The sequence below is a fragment of the Macaca mulatta genome, chromosome 2, assembly GCF_049350105.2.
Source record: "Macaca mulatta isolate MMU2019108-1 chromosome 2, T2T-MMU8v2.0, whole genome shotgun sequence".
In the NCBI taxonomy this organism is placed as follows: domain Eukaryota; kingdom Metazoa; phylum Chordata; class Mammalia; order Primates; family Cercopithecidae; genus Macaca; species Macaca mulatta.
Window position 1 is genome coordinate 175,936,431 of NC_133407.1, and position 20,716 is coordinate 175,957,146.

The window sequence follows — 20,716 nt, forward strand, 5'->3', positions numbered from 1 at the left end:
CAAAATAAAATTGAGTCATTGTTATTTGGCCCTAAACAACAATTCTGGTTGGGGATTGAAAAATTTCCATCTCAAAAACCTGAGTGTGGTAAAATAACTTGACCTGTAGGGCAATTCAGTTGGCCTCTGTTAAACGTCTCTGCAAAATAGGGGAATTCTACAAATGCAGACTGTGCATGGTTAACTGCCACTATCTGCCCATCAAAATCATACCTAAAAATGTTTAACCAAAACAGTCCAATAACTAGATGATGAAACCAAGTTCATGAAAGCCTAGGTCCTTTTTCTGTTTTAAAGATTACAACAGGCTAAGCACGGTGGCTCATATTTGTGATCCCAGAACCGTGGGAGGCTAAGACGCTTGAGCCCTAAAGTTCGAGACCAGCCTGAGCAACATGGCAAAACCCTGTCTCTCCACAAAATACAAAAATTAGCTGGGCTTCGGGGTACATGCCTGTAGTCCAAATCATCCAAAGGCTGAGGTGAGAGAATCACCTGAGCCTGGGAGGTCGTGATCATGCCACTGCACTCCAGCCTGGGCAACAGAGTGAGATCCTGTCTCAAGTGGGGAAGGGAAAGAAGAATAAAACAATCCTGAAATGCCATGTTTCCTAATTTTCAAAACAGCTGTTTGGAATTATTCAGGTACCAGAGAGACTGACAGTTGCATATTTTTAGCTATCATCTTCCCACTAGCATGTGAACATCACCAAAGCAGAGAATGTTTCGAATAAATGAATTATAGCACCCAACTGACATAACCATGATACAGTCATGGCAAACACCAGTGATCTATATATTGCATTACTACAACCTTACATGTAGGTTCAGAAAACCTCAACACCTGACTTGTGTTTATATCCTCATGGCCTTATTTACACCACTTATTTTACACTCAACACACAAAATACACAGAAAGATCTTAAAGAGAAAGATTATAAAGTTTGTTCATGAGCTATGAACAGTGAAAATGTAGAATGAACAACGTAAACAGACTGTAACTGTGTTCCCAACCCGCAACATGAGCAGAGTGGAGATGGAAAAGGACTGGCTTACCTCTGGTGTGCCAAGAGCATGTTCTCCAGCTAACAGCAGCATACTCAGGCCTCCCATTTGAGTAGGATCTAAATAAGTCAAAAACAAATCATCAACTTATAAGCAAAAAGTACATACAATCCACAGAGTCAAAAAGAATACTCATAAAGACTAGCAATTAGAAATCCAGCACAACCACATATAACTTTTTATAAAAAAACTTTTAAAAACTCTTTATGCAACAATAACCTGGCATATATGTGTCTAGTGCTCATACTTTGTGAGCCTCTTGAATACCACTCTTGTCTCACCATTCCAACAGCACTTTCTTCAATACCATTGCTGTTTGTAACATTAATTTATCTCCTAATGTAATGTTTCTTTCCCTACTGCTTGGGGAGTTAAGATAAGATTTTTTAAACAAAAGAGTGTTATTCTCAAATTATTAATTCTGCCATGTGAAATCAGGACTAATTTTAAAATAATAGGCTATCAGATAACTAGAAAACAGAGAGAAGTTTTCCAATCAGGCCTGTAAAATCTGGTAGGTTTTATTCAAATAACCTTTCTTTAAAGTTTTAAAAATAAATTTACATTAACTGATGTGTTTTTGACATTTTAAATCTTAGGGGTAGTCAAACACATGCCCAAAATGCCTTCAAGGTATAAAATTAATGCTTTTTATGTTATCAAAGGTCTTTGTTTTCACTATTTCAAGAATCAATATAAACAAAGAAAATAAAAACAGCAAAGTGGTAGATCTATAACCCAGGCTGTATCTAAACAAAGAAAGCAGACTTGGGAATAATGGCTCATGCCTATAATCCCAGCACTTTGGGAGGCCAAGGCAGGAGGATCTCTTAATGCCAGGAGTTTGAGGCTACAGTGAGCTAAGATCGCACCACTGCACTCCAGGCCTGGGTGACAGAGTGGGACCCTGTCTCTAAAAAATTAAATGAACAAATAGAAAATAAATAAAAACAAAGAAGTTATCAAATAAAAGGCACCTGTGTCCTGTAAGTCTGTCCTGAATTAAAATTCAGAAGTGTAATGAAAGAACATATGTCAAAATGCCTAACTCGGTGTCTCTCCTCGTGCATATAAGGCCCTTAATCAATGTATATTTAATTTTAGGAATCTACAACTGAAAATGAGGATCAGTCATAATGTTGCACAAAGAAATTTCGTTGTTTCTTTTCTTTATTGGGTTGAAGAGAGGTCCTTAAGTACATCTTTGTATACAACCTGTCTTAGGAACTCATAAAACAACTGTGACTACATGTTATAAATAGTTTTAAAAAAAATTGCAAAAAAACTTCTGAGGTAGTAAAAAAAATGGGTAGGGGTTGGGGGAAGAGGTTATTAGAGGAAAAACTATGTTACCAAAAGATCAGGGGGTCAAAAAATAGCTCAGCATTGGAAGGCAGCCACATAGGAAGACACACACAGAGAATACGCAGACAAACAGTAGCTGGTTTGATGAAACAAGGCTCTTTGGCGTTGTTTTAAGACTCCAACTTTAAATGTTAAGTTTAAGAACTACTGCGGCTGCAGAAATAGATACTTAAATCTACTTAAAAATTAAGAGGGGGAAATGAATTTGCTAGAAAATAAAAGTTTAGTTTGGTTCTTTAAAAGAGAAATACTTTTGCAGCTGTCATCCTAGAGATCAGGAGGATTGGATGATAGCTTTCTAAAGATAAAAATGTGTTAGTTCAAATTACAAAGTAAAATAGGAACATGATTATGTGATAATTTATATACCAATGTGACTTTGCAATAAGTTTGCTATACAGATACTGAAACATAGGCCAAGAAATTACCAACATCCTTTACATTAATTCATACTTACACAATGTTATTTAGAACTATCAAAAACATATTCACATACATAGGATGCTTTCTTTAGTGCAATTCAATGAAAGGGCTTGCACTAAATTACAATATACACAGCTTTCTCTTCTTGGAAATCATACATTTGGTAATATGGGGTTATTGAGAATTGCAAAATGTCATGTGACAAGGACTACTGGGCAAACAAAACAAAAGAGATTCCAGATTGAGGAAAACAATCTGGCATTTAGAAGTCCTCTATTGTCTCTTAGATTCAGATGCCTAAGCACCAGGTTTTAATTAAAGACAAATCAGTTCACTTTCATCTTGTTGAAAAGGAACATACCTGGAAATACCAGATCAATGTTATCCGCTATATGCAAGCCTATCAAGAGTTCTGAACATGGATTTGCAACATATAACCCAAGCCATTATATAATGAGATAAATGCAAGGAAGGTGTTATCCTTCTTTCCTGTACTTTCTTTTGAGAACACATATCTTAAATACTGATCTGTAAAGATCCTGTTTGAAGTCTGGGTTCGACTTTCAATTTGCAGGTAAAAGGCAGATTAATAAAGTATCAGAAACCGTGCTACAAAAAAGATATCTTTCATAGCTTTCTGCAGTTCACCCAAAATTGTTATATGGTTTGTGAAGAGCAGATGTATGCAAAAAAAAAAAAAAAAAAAAAGCCAACACCACCAACAAACTACATACCCTGATCTAGATTGAGAATTGGGAGAAAAAGCAATGGATGTTACATAATGACCAAAGAAATTCAGCTGGAAGCCAGTCATCTATATACTCTTTCTGGGTTCTGATAATACGATATTTTAGAAAGTATTCCAACTGATATAACCTGGGAAGTCCAGAAAGCTCACCAAGACTATCTAATAACAAGTGCTTTGAAGATAAAATTGTACAAAGTGACAGCTAAAGCAAGGACAGATATCTATGTCTGATTCTTCTGGGATATGTAGAAGCATCATTTTGGGAGTTTATTTAGAAGGACACTACAGACACCCACATAGCAATCACCTGAATCCTTCCCCACCACCCCCCTAGAATGCTGCCATTATGTTAGACTTCATTTTTTAGAGGCAGGGTCTTGCTCTGTCACCCAGGATGGAGTGCAGTTGTAAGGTCACAGCTCACTGCAGCCTCGAACTCCTGGACTCAAGTGATCCTCCCATCTCAGCCTCCCAAGTAGCCAGGACTATAGGCACATGCCACCACACATGACTGATTAAAATAATATTTTTTGTAGATTATATAGAATACTGCCACACACTTTATATACTATGAATCACACAGTGAACTATAAAGTCTTGTTAAATTTATTGGTTATTAAAAAAATGTGTTATCACAATATCACTCAACCTCTTTCCACAACCTTTCCATATGCAAATAGCTCAATACTCTGATTTGGAAGAAAATTTGCTTCTAATACTGAAATAGGAACCCTATAGCTCAATCGCAGCATCACTGCCTTTCCCCTGCTCAATCTGCTAATTTCATCTGGCAAACTCCTCTTTTGATTACTGTATTGCAATAGCTAGGGAAGACAGAGCCACTTGCAGGGTGAATATAAGAACTTTATTTCATGGTAATACATGATTTAGCATACCTTACCACCCAAAGAGCACTAAAGGTCCCATAACAAATGGCACCGTCTGGAATTTTAAATTTGTCTGACCCATACATGAATGGACACAAGAGGAGACAGATAGGATGGGAATTCTAAGACACAGCTGTCAGGTCCATCTCAGATTTGTGATGTACTTGTTCATATTCGTGCCCTCAATGTTTCCAATACCCAGATGATCTACATGATTGTGGCTTTTTAAGTAGCATGATAACTAAGGTGCATATTGGGATGGCTTACTGGTGTGTATGTGTGTGTAAGCCGTTCTGTGAACATAAAATTTCCAAGGCTTCTAACAATCTCCATGTTGCTGTCTACTTTTCCATACTGTCAATGTCAGGAATTCACATATATTTATAATGACACTACCACTGAGGCTATATATCCTTTTTAAAATGACATGTATTCTACATATATATCATGATCCAATGCTTGAAAATACGCTATATCTTTGCCACTGCTTAATATTGGTCATACATTTTGTCCCCCTGCCCCCTGTATTGTTTAAAATGCTGCCGAAATGTACTGCCCTGTCCTTAAAGAACAGGTGGAAATAGTGTCTCAACTCACCAGCCATTCCAAAGTTAAGCTGAGGCATTTCTTCAGTCTTTGCTTTCTTGGGGCTTGGCAAATCTCTTGAAGAGTCAGATGGGAAGGCCCAAAGTTTCTTTCGTGGATTGACAGTGGGTGTTGGGGATTTCACAGGCTTGTTTGTGGTAGGACACCATTTGTAGCCAGGATTTGCTTTCATAAATGCATCTTTATACTACAAAGAAAAGGACAAATAGTAGATTTTAATTAACAAATAGACTGAAAAAGTTCTAAGGGCTGTCACACCATTCCCTTATTTAGATACCAAGTGAGAAAAACAATTTCAGTGACTTCTGTGGCTCTCCTTGTAGAAGAATGACAATCTCAGCATAGGGTTCTAGAGATAAGACATAGAGTTATCTAATCCATTTATGGGATAAGCATTCAGAAGCTGTATACTTTGTGTTCTTTAATCCTCAACTTTAAAAAGTAGTATCCAAAAAGCTTTCTGACCTTGGTGGGGAGAGGGAGTTGTTTATAATGGAATGAGCCTAGGGCTCTGGAGACAGAAGCAGGTTCAAACCCTCAAACTTCCACTTAGGGCTACAGTAACCAAGGAAGAGAAGGTAGCTTCTCTGTGCCTCAACCTTAGATTCCATAAACTGAGAATAATACCACCAGTGCCGAGGGTTGTTGGAAGCAGTGGTGCATAGTGCATCGACCATTTCTTTAGCTAGCTGTGGACATTAAGCAAGTTATTAAACCTTTCTCAGCCTCAATTCCTCCACTTACAAAGTGTAACCACACTTGCCACCATGCCAGGGGTCTGCAATGAGCATACATAACTGAATATATAAACAAGCTCTAAGAGCGCTGATATGTGATGTTGCAATAATCCATCACAAACTTTGTCTTACTTGGAGGTTTCAGCCTTCACTGACAACATCTTTCTCCTTCATTTTTCTGTGGCTTGCTCCTGTTACCATTTCTCTCAATTCTGCTACCTTTTATGTCTTGCATGACAATAACATGAAGCAAAATACATTTATGCTATTTGTTACATATTGCCAAAAGTTATCTGTTAAGAATGTATTTTCCACATATTCTTCAATTTTTATTATTGCTAGATATTTTATTAAATTAATACGATTCATTCAATCCCATAAGCTTGCCTTTTAAAATGGTAACTTAATGTGTGACATTAACTCATTATAACCTCCAAACAGCTTTTAATTTTACCCAATAGTTTGAAAAAGGTCCTTTCTCCTTGGTATGTACTTTCCTTATACCAAGGCTATACTTTTTTTCCTATCATTTCCCTTTAAATCATATAAATGAAAACTGTGATGTAGATAATTATGCAATGTTAACTGACAATGGTGTAGAATTATTTCATGTTATCTTAACTCAAAGTTTCTGAATAATCCATTTTTTTTAACCTGTAAGATATATATGCCTATTGATACATGGATACATGTAGAAGGAAAGTAAGCATAAAAAAACCGTAGAATACAGTCCCATTTTTCTTACAAAAATAATTAAAATTGGACACAAGGCCAAACTAGAATTTACCATCAAAAAGCAGAACGTGTCAGGAGTTATCAAATGTGATACAAGAGACACACTACCACAGTGCATTCATGTGCATGAGGGATTTACATATTAAGCTGAGGCAGACAAATAGCTCTGCCTGCTGTCTGGAAGTGGAAAGTGACAAATGGCAGGGTGAGGTGAAAATGGAAGTAGCAGACGCATGCATCATTATTGTGTCCCAGTAAAAGCACACAGGCCGGGTGTGTCAGATGAACAGTCACTTGAACAAAGGTCACCACTTTATAAAGTGTCAAAAGACTTTCAAACAAATTGATTAACATATTTGTCATGATAAATAAAATTATCTATTTTTGGGAGGGAGTAGTTTAAAAATTTTAAGAAGGAAGTCATAATTGTGGAAAATGCTAGACAGGTGTCACCAGAATGATGGCCAGCATCAACTAATTTTAAAGCACCAATCATACCAACAGAGTCCAGCTTAAACTAATTGACAATGGGGAGCTGGTGCTGAAAATCACATAGAGCAGTTATAATCACCACATCCCAATTTCTCTTGCATGTATTCCACTCACCTATCCACATCTCAAATATTCTGTGAGCACTGACTAGATGACAGACACTTGCTAGACACTGGGGAGAGAAAAGAGTATGAATTTGATGGAGTCCCTGTCTTCATATTGCTTACAGTCCACAGTTTACAAAAAAATATATAATTTCTTTTTACACATGGTCCATAAGGCTGGACCATCGCTTCCTCTGGCTCAGGCAGGAAAAATGGTTTTACAATGGATCTGCAAAAGGGCTACCTACCTATATGAGTTGGAATAACAGAGGGCAAGAGAAAGGCCGGGAATACGTGGGGTTTTATGGAAAACAATAACAGAAGTTACTATAAGGGTCTACACTCTGTAACTGTATCACAATATTAATCTTGCAGATTCTTAAACTCAAGGTAGATGTTCAAAACCACGTTCATGAGTTCAATCAAGTATACATTGAGTGGAAGAGTTAAGAATGTGAGAGAGAGAGAGAACAGAATAACACACAGTCTTTGTCCTTAAGGAGTTTAAAGTTTAGATACAGATGCCATCAATTCATGTAAAAACACAAGTTAACACAAGCAGTATATGAGCATCAAGCGAGGGTGGAGGCAGGAAGAGCCTCAGGGTATGAGGATGTCTATCTGTTCTTGGAACCTGGCACTTCATCAATCACTTGCTCTGATTTAGCTAAAAGAGACAATAGTAGAAAGGCTTAATCATTTGTTGTGATGAGACTATTAGGAAAGGAATTACAGAGAAGGCTGGGTAAGGGAGAAATGGGGGAAGACTCTGTATACGCCTCTGAAGTGAATATCTGAGTGAAATTATTAGCGTGCAGGTCAATCATGTGGGCAAAATTCCTCATTACAGGACTGAAAAGGCCTAAGAGACAGGCCCCAGATATCCAAGGCCAGACTGTTCATACTGATGGTGGGACGGGAAGCTCACTTATCCTCCAAAAACATCAAACAAGCTATCGGTCCTAAGATTTCAATGGAAGACTCTGTCAGATAACAAAATTTTTGTTAAAAATATTGATTTTCAAAATTCTCCCATTACATAAAAATTCACCTCATGGCTTCCAATTTCTTTCTGCAAATTTCCAACCAATTAGATAAGCTAAGGGAATCCTGCTTTGCAGTAGACACATAGTTCCTGACTTACCTGTGGTGCTTGGTAAATGCTGGATCCCTTCTCTCAGGCCCCATCCCCTACCACGTTTCAGTAGCAAGAATAATAAATTAGAAATCCTGCTACTGATTTTACTGTTATTCAGTATTGGCATCAAATACCTTTTGTCACAGTATTTTGTCTACTTAATATTTGATAATGGCATTCTTATGTGACAAAAGACAATATTCTGTCAATCTTTTAAAAACGGAGTCTCAACATTACTTTTCTAGACCACTTACAAAAAAATGCAAATTTGATAAACAAAAGCACTTTAATTTTAATAAAAGATAGACTTACCAACTGTTCTCCATTTGCCTGTTTTTAGTTGGGAGGAGGTGCTATCTAAAAGTCCACTAGTATTTCTAGTTATTATTAAGGTCTAGATCTTTTCAAGAGGGTGAAAGAGAAGTCGCAGCCCTAGTGAGATTCAGTCATGAGGGACCCTGAGAATGTCTGTATAAATAAAGACAGATGACTCCACTGCAAATATATGAAGTATCATCTACCAAAATTGTGAAAAAGAGATTAAACTAGAAATTACTGGATTTCTGAGAAAGAGCTATAACACGTTTTACTGTATAATCATATATGTGATAGAGGGCTAAGTGAATCTCTAGCATAATAAATTCTGAGACAGCTGTTTCTCTTCCCATCCACAAGCAGAAATCACATTATACAAGGGTAAAAGAAGAGAAGGAATTATCAGATAAGTGGTACTAATCTGTACTTTCTTAGTCTGAGGACCTTTCCTTCATAAAAATTCAAAATTATAGTTCAGATAATACAACTCAATGCATTATCTGATCTGAATTATTCTTGCTAGCTGTTTTTAATAGAAAGAAAATTAATTAGACTGTTTCACATGACAGAACACTGAATTAAATTTACGGTTTGATTGAACAACAATAGCTTAAGTTCTACATTAAACCTGCAAAACTTTCATAATAAAGTCACTCCAACAGAAATTATACACTTGAAAAAGTGGTTTGAATATGTGACCAGGAAATTATTTGGTTGTTGTGTTGTAGAAATGTCATAAATGAAAATTTGAAAGCAAAGAAACTGGCTACTTCATGTGGCTATAAGGGTGAAAATTATTATGGCAACAGTAGTTTTTTTACAAGTATAATTTTACTCCCTAATCTGAGTAATTATGAGAAGAGTCAGTTTAATCAGTGTGCACTAATTTTAAAAATTGAAATTTCAGAATTTATTTAAAAATGTAATTTTGTTACTTTTTAAAAAGTAGACAGTGATCTGTCTACTAAGATCTGTCAATCTAAAAATTAACATCTGAAACCAAATACTAAAACGACTTTTGAGAGACACAGTTTAAATTCTCAATTTATTCCTCATTAGTTACGGAGTTTTTATAGTCTTTATAAATTTATTTGAATATTTAAATACAAGTGTTTACTAAACAATTGGCAAATGGACTAATATTTCAAAATCAAATAGTTCACTTAATTAAACATCTATGTTGCTAAAAGCTAGTAATAACACTGAATAGTATTGGCCAAATTGGGCAAATGATATTTTTAGTTTTGTTCATTTTTGTGTTTCAAAGACTAATTTTTGCATTTCAGTAGGCCTTCAATGTATTAACAGTTCATAATAAAAATAATAATCATGTAGATAGAGAAGTATGAAACAGAAACAACATAAAGCCGCTTATCAGAAATAACCCTGAAACAAACATTTGCATAGAGTTTTAAACTTTATGTAATGCTTGTACATATGTTTCCTTATTTGTATTTTACATCAACTCTGTGAGGGCAGGCATCTTAATTGCCATTTTACAGATGTGGCAATTCAAAACAGTATGAGAAGGGAGGTTAAATGAGTTAGAATTTAATAATGTAACTTAATAAAATGAGTTTATAAACATTTAAATGTTTATAAAAGAACCTGGACATGATATAGCAATGTTCACAAAGTTATTATTATCATACCAAAAGCAAACATCTGAATATTTCTTTAAACACAGTAAGAAAGTTCTAATATCTAGAACACAGGAATGGAAAAGGTCTCAGAAGCAAGCAATGTTGTGAAACATAAAGCTGACATCTTTAGGTTTACTATCTATATCCCACAAATGTGGTGGGGTCCCTAATTAAACCATACTCAAAAAGTATAAGCCATTTGATTAGAAGCAGCAAAAGGGGGCTGACGAAGGAGAGAAATGGCAAGTGCTAGCTGAGGGTGGACTCCCCAACCCCTGCAAAAAACCCAAACAAAACAAAAACCAAAACTACCATGGAAAAGCAGAGAGGATATTCAAAAGAATAAAATAGTTGAGAATTACTAATAGACAAAACATTATTCACAAAAGTCTCATCAAGTCACAGATCATAAAGTAATTCCTGTGGAAATAACATGTTAAAGGTTTCAAAAAAAAGTCAAAAGATGTTCTGAATACTTTGAGAAAGTATGTAAACAAAATTTTAATGAAATTTCTAGGATAAATATATAAAATAAAAGTTTTTAAAAGAAGAGTAAAGTTTCATCTCTGTGGAAATCATTTAGGTATAGCAGCTGTTTCTCAGAATGCTGGATAAATGAGGTGCTACTCTAATAGTAGGCAAAGTGCAATAGCACGCTTGCTAGAATACAAATTATACTATTTGTTAAGCATGATGTATAACAGTTAAGAAAAGTTCTCCAGAGTATAATACAAGAGAAAATGAGAGAGTATTTTCTTTGGAAAAGAGTCCATATCTGATGAACCCAAAACAAGGGAATTAATGGTCTTTACAAAAATTATCTCAGCTGAAAATAAATACTAAAAAATAGATTCGTTTTGTCTGGAAGAAACATAAAAGAACTAATCAATAAAAAACCCATGGAATTTTGTGGTGGTCAAAACCTTTCCCAGAATATTGACAAAAATAGATACCAACACTTTCAAAGGGCTAGTATAGTTCACCTTCAAGTTGCATTTTATTACATTTAATTCCATAGCTGTTTTATTGGCATACAGCTGAACCTCCAAACTTTTAAGTCTGGTCTCTCGTGGGTTTTTGCCTTATTTACCTTTATATCATAATTTTCTGTTACTCTTCTATGCATAACCTAGGCTCCAGGTGAAACAAACTATCTGGTTCCTGAAATTGATTTCAGTTTCCCACACCTACTCTTACCCTTTTCCTTCTCTCTGAATCCTTATACGAAAACCCAGGCCAAATTCTGCCTACTTTGTAAAGCCTTTCCTGATCCACTTCCACCTACTTCCCTCCCCAGCACAAGCAGATTCTTCCCATAAGACTCATGACATTTTATTGTTACCATTCTTGCCATAATTACCCCAATATACTTATCTTTCAGGCACCTAAAGAGGACAGGGTGATATACATATTAGAAGAACAAACAGGAGTCAAATGGGAAAGAATATCCCAGCTCCACTGTATACTAAATGTATGGTTGGTCAAGACACTAACTCCTTAGGTTCCTGCTCTGAAGAATGGGAATAATCTTAACTCACTTTACAGGTTGGTGCTTATGTTATATGCTAAGCACAAAAAGGACCAATCAATCAATAAATGCACACATTCTGCCTCATGCCTATGATGCTAAAACAATGGGTATGATAAAGGTCATTCAAATTATTTAAGCTTTCCAAATCCTTCCCTCCTCTTTGTACTGTGTTCTAGCTGAAGTTCAAGATGTGTGATCCTCTCAATTTATCCTTAATTCATTATGATAATTAGTTTAAATGACAAATAGAAGGTTCCAGCAGTATTGTAGGCAAAAATGCAGAGATCTGTATTCCTGTAAGAGTACATACATGAAGATGTTAAAAGGAAAGATATAATTGTTTCTGTGCCTCCTAACTGGCAGTCACACGTTCAAAAATTAGAACCTGTGAACATCCACAACACTGTATCATCAAGTACATTACTGAATTTAAGAAAGCAACCCAGGTTGTAACCTTAGAATAGTCTTCTTAAAATTACTAACGAATTATTGCTCTAATAAGGTTCATCAGAGAACACAAAACCCGCAATCAGCCATTTTTTTTCAGCAACTGAAATTAGTACTGGGAAATAATTTAAGAAACTAAAAACAAATCCCAGAACAGGTGCTTTGTCTTACCAGATGCAATAATATAAGATAATCAGGAGCAAGGAAAGGGGTCAGAGGAAATTTTCACGAACAGGTAAACAGACAATCTTTTCAAAGTTGTATTATTACTCACTCTTGCTTTTAAAATATATTCTTTTAAAAACAGCAAGAAAAAGAAAACATTTCTCACTCAATTGATAATGGCAGGACAGATACTGGCAAACACCACCTAAGCATTCACACCCCCATCCACACACTATGCTGAAAGAATCTGTCTTGCACCCTAATGGACAACATCTAAAATTTGAGGTTTAAAATTTAAAGATTACACATCTAAAAAGAGTTTTAAAAATGATTGTGTGTTGGGGGAGTCTTGAAAAAAAGACCACATTTATTAACGGCGTTGTATCGCTAGCTACTATCACAAAATCTGGCCAAATTAAAGGCACTTATTAAGTATTTGTTCACTGAACTGACATTCCAATTAAGGCTGCAATATTAACATAAAAAGCACCAGCATAATTATATGCCCTTTAATGTAACTGCAAAATCATTTAGAAAGTAAGTTGAAACAAGTAGGAATCACTTACAACTAGGGACCAATTGTGTAATAATTTTGAAAGTAGCTGAATCTTCTACACTTTGCAGTAGAAATGAAGCAACATTTCATAACAGCAACTACAAACAAGGCAAATTATAACGTGGAACATCAGTTACAGTCTCCACATTTAGTAGATTGCACTGGGCCACCTTAACAGATTTCATTTTAGTGCCACAATGGCAAATATTGTGAACCTAATTAAGTAATTAGTAAGGGATTTCCTATATGAAAATAATACTTCCTCTTCTTAAAAGTGGCCACCTACTGGGTTTATAAATTAGGCGTTTTTAAGAAAAAACAAACAATATACTGGGGACAGGCTGCATGTTATCCCAAAACGGCAATCTAAAACAAACTCAAGCGTTTAATTATAGGAAGCTTATGCATTTCCCTATGAGGTTTCAGATAATTATTTATTTTACTATATAAGAATGACTATGAAAAATGTAAGACTATTTAATGGGAAAGTTTTACTGTTAATTACTGTTATGCTATGGTAATCTAATGAAATATTTAAAATCATGTAGGTTACTGTAATTGATTTTAAATTTTCCACAGGCCCTATATAGTTAAAATCCTGTCTTTAACAGTCAATGCTTGAAGTCTTATATGATTAATTATATAATTATTAATACTATTATAATTAACAATCATTATAATCATTAATACTATTACAATTAATAATTACATTAATACTAATAAATTAATAATTATGCTAATATAATTACTAATTCTAATTCATAGTAGCAACTATGCTAATAATTTACTCAAGATTCAAATTTCCATGAACATTTCTTAAGAAATTTTTATGTTGTATTTTTTAAAATTTTTATATTTAATGTTGATGTTTTTAGCTAATTAACTCAATAAAGGCACAGCACCTGGAAGAATTGTTTTTTCACATACTGAGATGTCTACTAAAATGTCTTGAAACTGTATTTTGTCCCCTGCTGGTTCATTTTTTGATAAAACTCAACCAAGTGTTTGGGTGACAGGGATTTTCATGAACCAAGATCTTTTTGCAAGTTGCAATGCTGAGGAAATAATATTAGAATTATTCCTGTCAAGTTTAGCCACAATAATATTGCTTTGCTTATTACTCGGAGCTAAATCCATCACAATACATTTAAATGTATAATGGTCTCACATTAATTCCAAATACAGTAAAAGAACTATGATACAATTTTTGAAGAAATTTAGTAACTGCTATCATTCTGGAAGTGATTAATGTCCCACCTTTTTGAATAGCCTTCCAGCATGGAAATGCTTCCCACTAACTACTGTCTACACAGTATTTACAGGCATGCACACCTCGCAGTACATCCTGTTCCACTGGCAGTCAATCATTTATTGGTTTTAAATATTCATACGGCACTACCTACAGAACAGAAACAAGTCAAAGCATATTTCTTGATAATTTTGTTTATTACAAAATCAAAAAATGTTAGCATCAGAAAGGATACAAATCTTTGTCCAACTTTCTCATTCCAATAACATTAGAAAAGGAAAAGAAAAAAAAGAAGCTGAGATGCAGAGGTTGACTTATGGATATGGTCACAAAACTACTTAGCATCAGAACTAGATCAAGACTCTTTCCCATGATATAACTAGAGTAACCTAAGATTGTCAGCTTTACCATGGGCATTCTCTGACAATAAAAGTAGAGTTTCTAGAAAAATTTAAAAAAGAAAAAAAGTCGCCATTCATAATAAATTACCATAATAAATAAACAAATCACCACTCACTGTAAACTATTCATAATAAACCTTCACAATAAATCAATCCCTTATATCCATCAGTGGGGTATAGACAACGAGAAAAAACTTCTTGTTAATATATTGTTCTTGGCACCTCCACCAGCATTTCTACATGGACTTGGAGCAGGGGAACAGGAACAAGTCATACAAAGAAAGCACTTATGGTTTTGCTTAACATCTGATTCATGATTCACCTTCTCATTGCTAGACCTTCAACAGGTGCTTCATATTTGTTGACTGGGAGTTTCAGGACTGGTTGCTTTTAGCTATCAGAATACCTTGTCATTGTAACCTACCTCCTTGGCCATGTCTGTGTATTTCTGCTTTTCCTTTGGATCAAGAACAGCCCACCAATCAGCTAGTATCTTGGTAGCACCTCGGTTATCAAGCCTGGGGTGTTCCTGACGTACAAGAGAGCGATGGCGTTTGCAAAATAAAAGAAATGCATTCATTGGTCTCCGGGCTCGCTGCTCTGGTGATTCATCATCTTCAGTTTCACCAACATCTTGCTCTAGGCCATCGGCCCCAAGAAGTTGAACCTATTACCACCAAAAACAAAGCCAGATCTTTAACATGTTTTGGATAATTTTGACTTAACAGTTAGTCTTGGTTTGCAAATTGCATTTTTTCTTAGCTCCATTTAAACAATTCACACATTGAAAAAAATATAATTTAAAAAAATCAACAACCACTGTTCATGGCTGGTAACTAACTTATGATGTAGCCCTCTGCTTAGTTTCTATAGCAACCTGTGCATGTCTCTATTACAGCATATATTACATTGTGTTATAATTGCTTACATTATTTTCTCTCTCACTAAACAGTGAGCTCTTTGAGGACAAAAGCTCTTATTCACCTTTACAACCATAGTGCCTAGCTCAATGTCTGATATAATATTAATACTTAACTAATTGTTGAATGAATAAACCCATTCTATGGTTAATGGGTATCAAGATTAACAATATCCACATAAAATATATGAATAGTAGCTGTGTCTTTCTCTGCTTTGAAAAGTGCCTTTTTCTACAGCTAATAATATGACAATATTTATCATGAAAGTAAGAAATAAAAAGGTAATATAGACTACTCAATGTTTCTGCAAGTATCACAAGTAGCGTCTTGTAGTATACAAAAATCAAAGTCGATATTTAATATGATTATTTGAAAGAAGAACTATACAATAAATCTTCAAACTTGTAAATTTCAAGCTTTCTTGTTTAGTGAAATGCTCTGGTGATAGGAATAAACTCCTCTAGGCTTAAATATTCAAAATCAATTTTGAATACTCTTTTTTCCTACACTTCATTCAATCATTGTTAAAGGTCTTCAACGACTTCCACAAAGCTCCGAATTTGTCCATTCCATCTGGGTAATTCTCATTCCCACTGCCCTAGTACCACTTTGGCCTATGCCTAGTCTTCCCGTTTTTCATCTTCTTTACAATACTTCTTGCATATGGCTGCCAGGTTAACTTTCTTAAAGCACATCTCTGATTACAGAATCTCAGAACATATTATGATTATAAAATATTTTATAAGGCTAAAATGATTCTATAATGTTTCTTAGAAACAATGTAACTATAAACAGAAGTTCACAATGTTTACTAAGCCCATTTCCTTAATTTCTGGTTTCAAAATTAAAATCAAGCAGGACACATTGCAGGTTAAGTATCCCTTATCTAAAATGCTTGGGACCAGAAGTGTTTCGAATTTTCGGATTAGGGATACGCAACTTGTAACCATTAGCCTGCATTATGCAGTAGAGTGGTTAATTCTTGAACTTGAGTATGCACTGGAATCCCTGGAGGTTCTGTTAAAACACAGCTAAGTCCCATTCCCAGAATTTCCGATTCTGAGGTATGGAGCGGGTCCTGAGAATTTGTATCTCTAACAAGTTTCTAGGTGATGCTGATATTACTGGTTTGAGGAACACTCTTTGAGAACCACAACTGTAAGGCAACCATGTTCTTTTATTACAATGTTTATTGGGCAATTGTTACAAGCAGATACTTTAGGACTAATCACCTGCTTAATCCAACTGGTATTTTTAAAAAGTCTTGGCCAGGCAAGTGGTTCACGCCTGTAATCCCAGCACTTTGGGAGGCGAAGGTGGGAGGATCATGAGGTCAAGAGATTGAGATAATCCTGGCCAACATGGTGAAGCCCTATCTCTCCTAAAAATTCAAAAATTAGCTGGGAGTGGTGGCACGTGCCTGTAGTCCCAGCTACTTGGGAGGCTGAGGCAGGAGAATTGCTTGAATCCAGGAGGCGGAGGCTGCAGTGAGCCAAGATTGTGCCACTACACTCCAGCCTGGTGACAGAGTAAGACTCTGTCTCAAAAAAAGAAAAAAAAAAAAAAAAAAAAAAATCTTTTGCCGTTAAGTATTGCAAATACAATCAATTAATCATTAATTACCTTCAAACACAAAGAGTACAGAAAAAATCTTGAGGTTACAGCCATCCAATTTGGAGATATGTTAGGAATTATTATTGGGGGTGAAGGCTACATATTTATCTTCCTCATTATGTATATAATAGTAACAATAATTTGCATTTTTCAGGGAGTTTTATTTAGCATTCTGAAACTAGGAAGCTAAGAAAAACTAAAAAGTGTACTATTAATATATAAGATGAAGAAGCAATTATATTTCCACCCTTCAGAAAAGAGTAACTTTTCATTCAGTTACTAAATTATAAAATTCAGCGTGTAACAGATGGACAAAGGACCTCATGTTTTGGGAGGGAGAAAAACATACAAACATAAATTTAAAAGCAGCATGCTGACTGCGACAAGAAACCAGCAACATAACAAAGCACTGGTGGACGGGAAGAAGTGCAAGAAGGCCTCCCTGGAAAAGGTTGCCTGAGCTAAATTTTGAGAAGCAAATCAGGCCAGGTGTGGTGGCTCTAATCTCAGCACTTTGGGAGGTCAATGGGGGCTGTGGATCACCTGAAGTCAGGAGTTCAAGACCGGTTAGAGCGACATGGTGAAACCCAGTCTCTACTAAAAATACAAAAGTTAGCTGGGTGTGGTGGCGGACACCTGTAATCCCAGCTACTCTGGAGGCTGAGGCAAGAGAATCACCTGAACCTGGGAGGAGGAGGCTACAGTGAGCCAAGATCGCACTACTGCACTCCAGCCTGGGTGACAGAGCCAGACTCTGTCTTAAAAAAAAAAAAGAAAGAAAAAGAAAGAAAGAAAAAAAATTTTTTTTTAATTAAAAAATTAAAAATTAAAAAAAGGAGAAACAAATCAGAATGTGTCAGGTTGTCAATGAAGAGACATGGGGAACCAACAGGTATTAAGGCTTGCTGGTTTATCTGAACATCAACTTGCAGTTCAACAATACTGGTATGTAAAAGAGAACAGGGCTTTGCGAGACAAGGATGCAGAAGATGATCTGCGCACTTCAGGAAGAATGTGCTCTGCCATATTTACACGCATGCTTTTGATCATGTAAACCAGTAGTTTGGAACTATATGGACCAATAAAAACATGTGATTTGACACAGTTTGTCAACTTTTTATTCTGCCAACTATGAAAATTGAAAAATGTTTTAATTGCTATTTAATGTAATTATTAATCAAAAAGCAAATATATAAATATATGAATAACAAAATAGAAATAAAAACTGTCTTAGAGTTTAGAACTTACTTTTCTTTCCCCAGGAGCTCATTAATATTTTCTAAGAAAAATCAACACTAGTCCCCACAGCTGGATCGACGTAATGGAGAGCCATGAGTGATTTTAAGCAGTGGAGGGGCATCATTAGATTGTAATTTTAAGGAGATAACTTCTAACAACAGCATAAATTTTAAGAGTAAAACTAGAAGCAACCCAAACTAGAGAACCCAGTTAAAAATTTATCCCAGCTGTCCAGGCAAAAAAGGGATAGGGCTGAAATCTAGACAGCAGTAATGGGAACAGAGAAGTGAGAACAGGGACAATATTTATGAGGCAGAACCAAGAGTGGCTGGTAACTAATTGGATCTGAAGGCAGAAAAAGGAGGAGTGATTCTAGCTTGAGTGGCAAAGTTTCTTCATATACAACAAAAAAACAACTTATTCTCAAACGAGAGAAATCAGGCCTGGTGGAGCGCAGAGATCAGTGCTAGGCAGGCTGAACTTGAAGTGGCTATGGGGAATGCTGTGCGGACACCTATGTCTGCAGGATAACAATGAGATACCAATAAGCAGAAGGTGCTAAGACTAAAAGTATGGACTAGATCACTGAGTGTGAGTGAAAAGAGAAGAGGACTCAATGACTTTAATCCTTCCCCCAATAAATATTTACTGGGTTCCTGCTATGAGCCAGCCACTCTACTAGGTGCTGTGAGCACACAGTGAGCACAGACAGCAGTAAGCACAGAGCCTGTGACCTCATAGAAACAGGAGCAGCACAACTGGCCTTACATTTTGAAGGGACTCCTCTGGCTACTTTGTTGAGAATGGACCGCAGAAGGGCATGAGCAGAGGCTGGGAGAGAGAGAGGTAGATACAATAATTGCTGCTAGAAATGGTGGTGGCTTGGATCAAGGTGGTACACGAAGGAACTGTTAAAAGGGCAACAAAACAGTGAACGTATTTTGAAGGTAGAGTTTGAGAGGATTTGCTAACGGATGGATGTGAAGTTCGAGCAAAATAAAGCAGTAAAGTACGAACTACAAGGTCTCAGGTCTGACAAACTGGAATGTTGCAGTTGCGCTTTACTGCGAAAGGGAAGATGCAGGAGAAGGTTGGGAGAAGAAAAGCAAAAGCTTAGTTTTGAATTCATTCAAACTGAGATTCCTAGTTGATATCTAAATGGATATGCCAAGTAAATAGAAATATGAGTCCAGAGTTCAGAAGAAAAGCCCAGGATGGAGATAGAAATTAAGATTGGAGGCCTAGAGAACATCATCATTTGAGGAAAAAATAATGCAGGGACATTAACCGAAAGAAACTGGGAAGAACAATGGGGAAGGTAGAAATAGAAAGAGGGGCCAGACATGGTGGCTTATGCTATAATCCCAGCACTTTGAAAGGTTGAGAAGGGAGGATTGCTTGAAGCCATGAGTTCCAAACCAGCCTGGGCAACATAGTGAGACCCTGACTTCACAAAATATAAACAAAATTAGCTGGGCTTAGTGGTGTGTGCCTGTGGTCCCAACTATTCAGGGAGCTGAGGTGGGAAGACTGCTTGAGCCCGGGAAGTGGATGGAGGCTACAGTGAGCTGAAATGGTGCCATTGCACTCTAGTCTGGGCAATAGAGTGAGACCCTATCTCAAAAAAGAAAAAGAAAGGATAAATAGAAACAGGTGTGGGTGGCCAAAGGCAAGAAGAAAGAGAAACAGGAGTGGGTGCTCTCACAGAAACAGGAGACTGCTTCAATGACCAAGTGATCAACACATGCAAATGTGTTTAAAAAATGAAACTAAGAATAAGCTTGATAATACCCTCAAGTAAGAAGAATAAAACCTATTTCTCTGAAACAGGAAAAGCGGAAGGAAAGATTAGTAAGGAGTGAGACAATTACAGAGGTGTGTACAAGAAGCTAAAAGAGTAACTTCTGGTGGCCTCTGTTTTCTCTGTGAAAAAGGAGAAAAGGTCACCAGTAAGAGAGGCCTTAGAGGGTATCCAGGTGATATCTGAAAAAGAGGAAAAGTGTTTTTAATTCCTGCTGAAAGCCAAGAAGAGACTGAATGGATGTTGAAGGCCTGAAAAATATTAAAAACATGTTTATAAAATTCGTAGTGACACAAAATATGTACTTATTTATTATTTCATTCAGCATACATCTATATTTAATACCTACTATGTGCCAGGCACCATTCTTGGTTCTGAGGCAAGAGGAAAGGACGAGACAGCCAACGCCCCTGTTTTTATACTGAGTTTCTATTCTGGTCTGAGAGAAGACAGACATAAAGAAGTATACAGCTAAATACATGGCAAATAGCAATAAGCGCCATGAAGAAAATGCTCTGACTTTGAATGTGTTGGG

At 36.1% G+C, this 20,716-nt stretch overlaps 1 protein-coding gene across 27 annotated transcripts in view; it reads right to left on the minus strand.

The window, feature by feature from the left end:
* Window positions 1-20,716, minus strand: part of BBX (BBX high mobility group box domain containing) — a 279,823-nt gene that overhangs the window by 84,131 nt on the left and 174,976 nt on the right. For all 27 annotated transcript variants that reach the window (XM_077993981.1, XM_077993978.1, XM_077993976.1 and 24 more), the window contains 3 exons: window positions 15,032-15,274; window positions 5,086-5,281; window positions 1,057-1,124 (listed from right to left, as the gene is read on the minus strand). In XM_077993981.1, coding sequence (XP_077850107.1) covers window positions 1,057-1,124; window positions 5,086-5,281; window positions 15,032-15,274 — 507 coding nt within the window. The remainder of the gene's footprint in view (window positions 1-1,056; window positions 1,125-5,085; window positions 5,282-15,031; window positions 15,275-20,716) is intronic.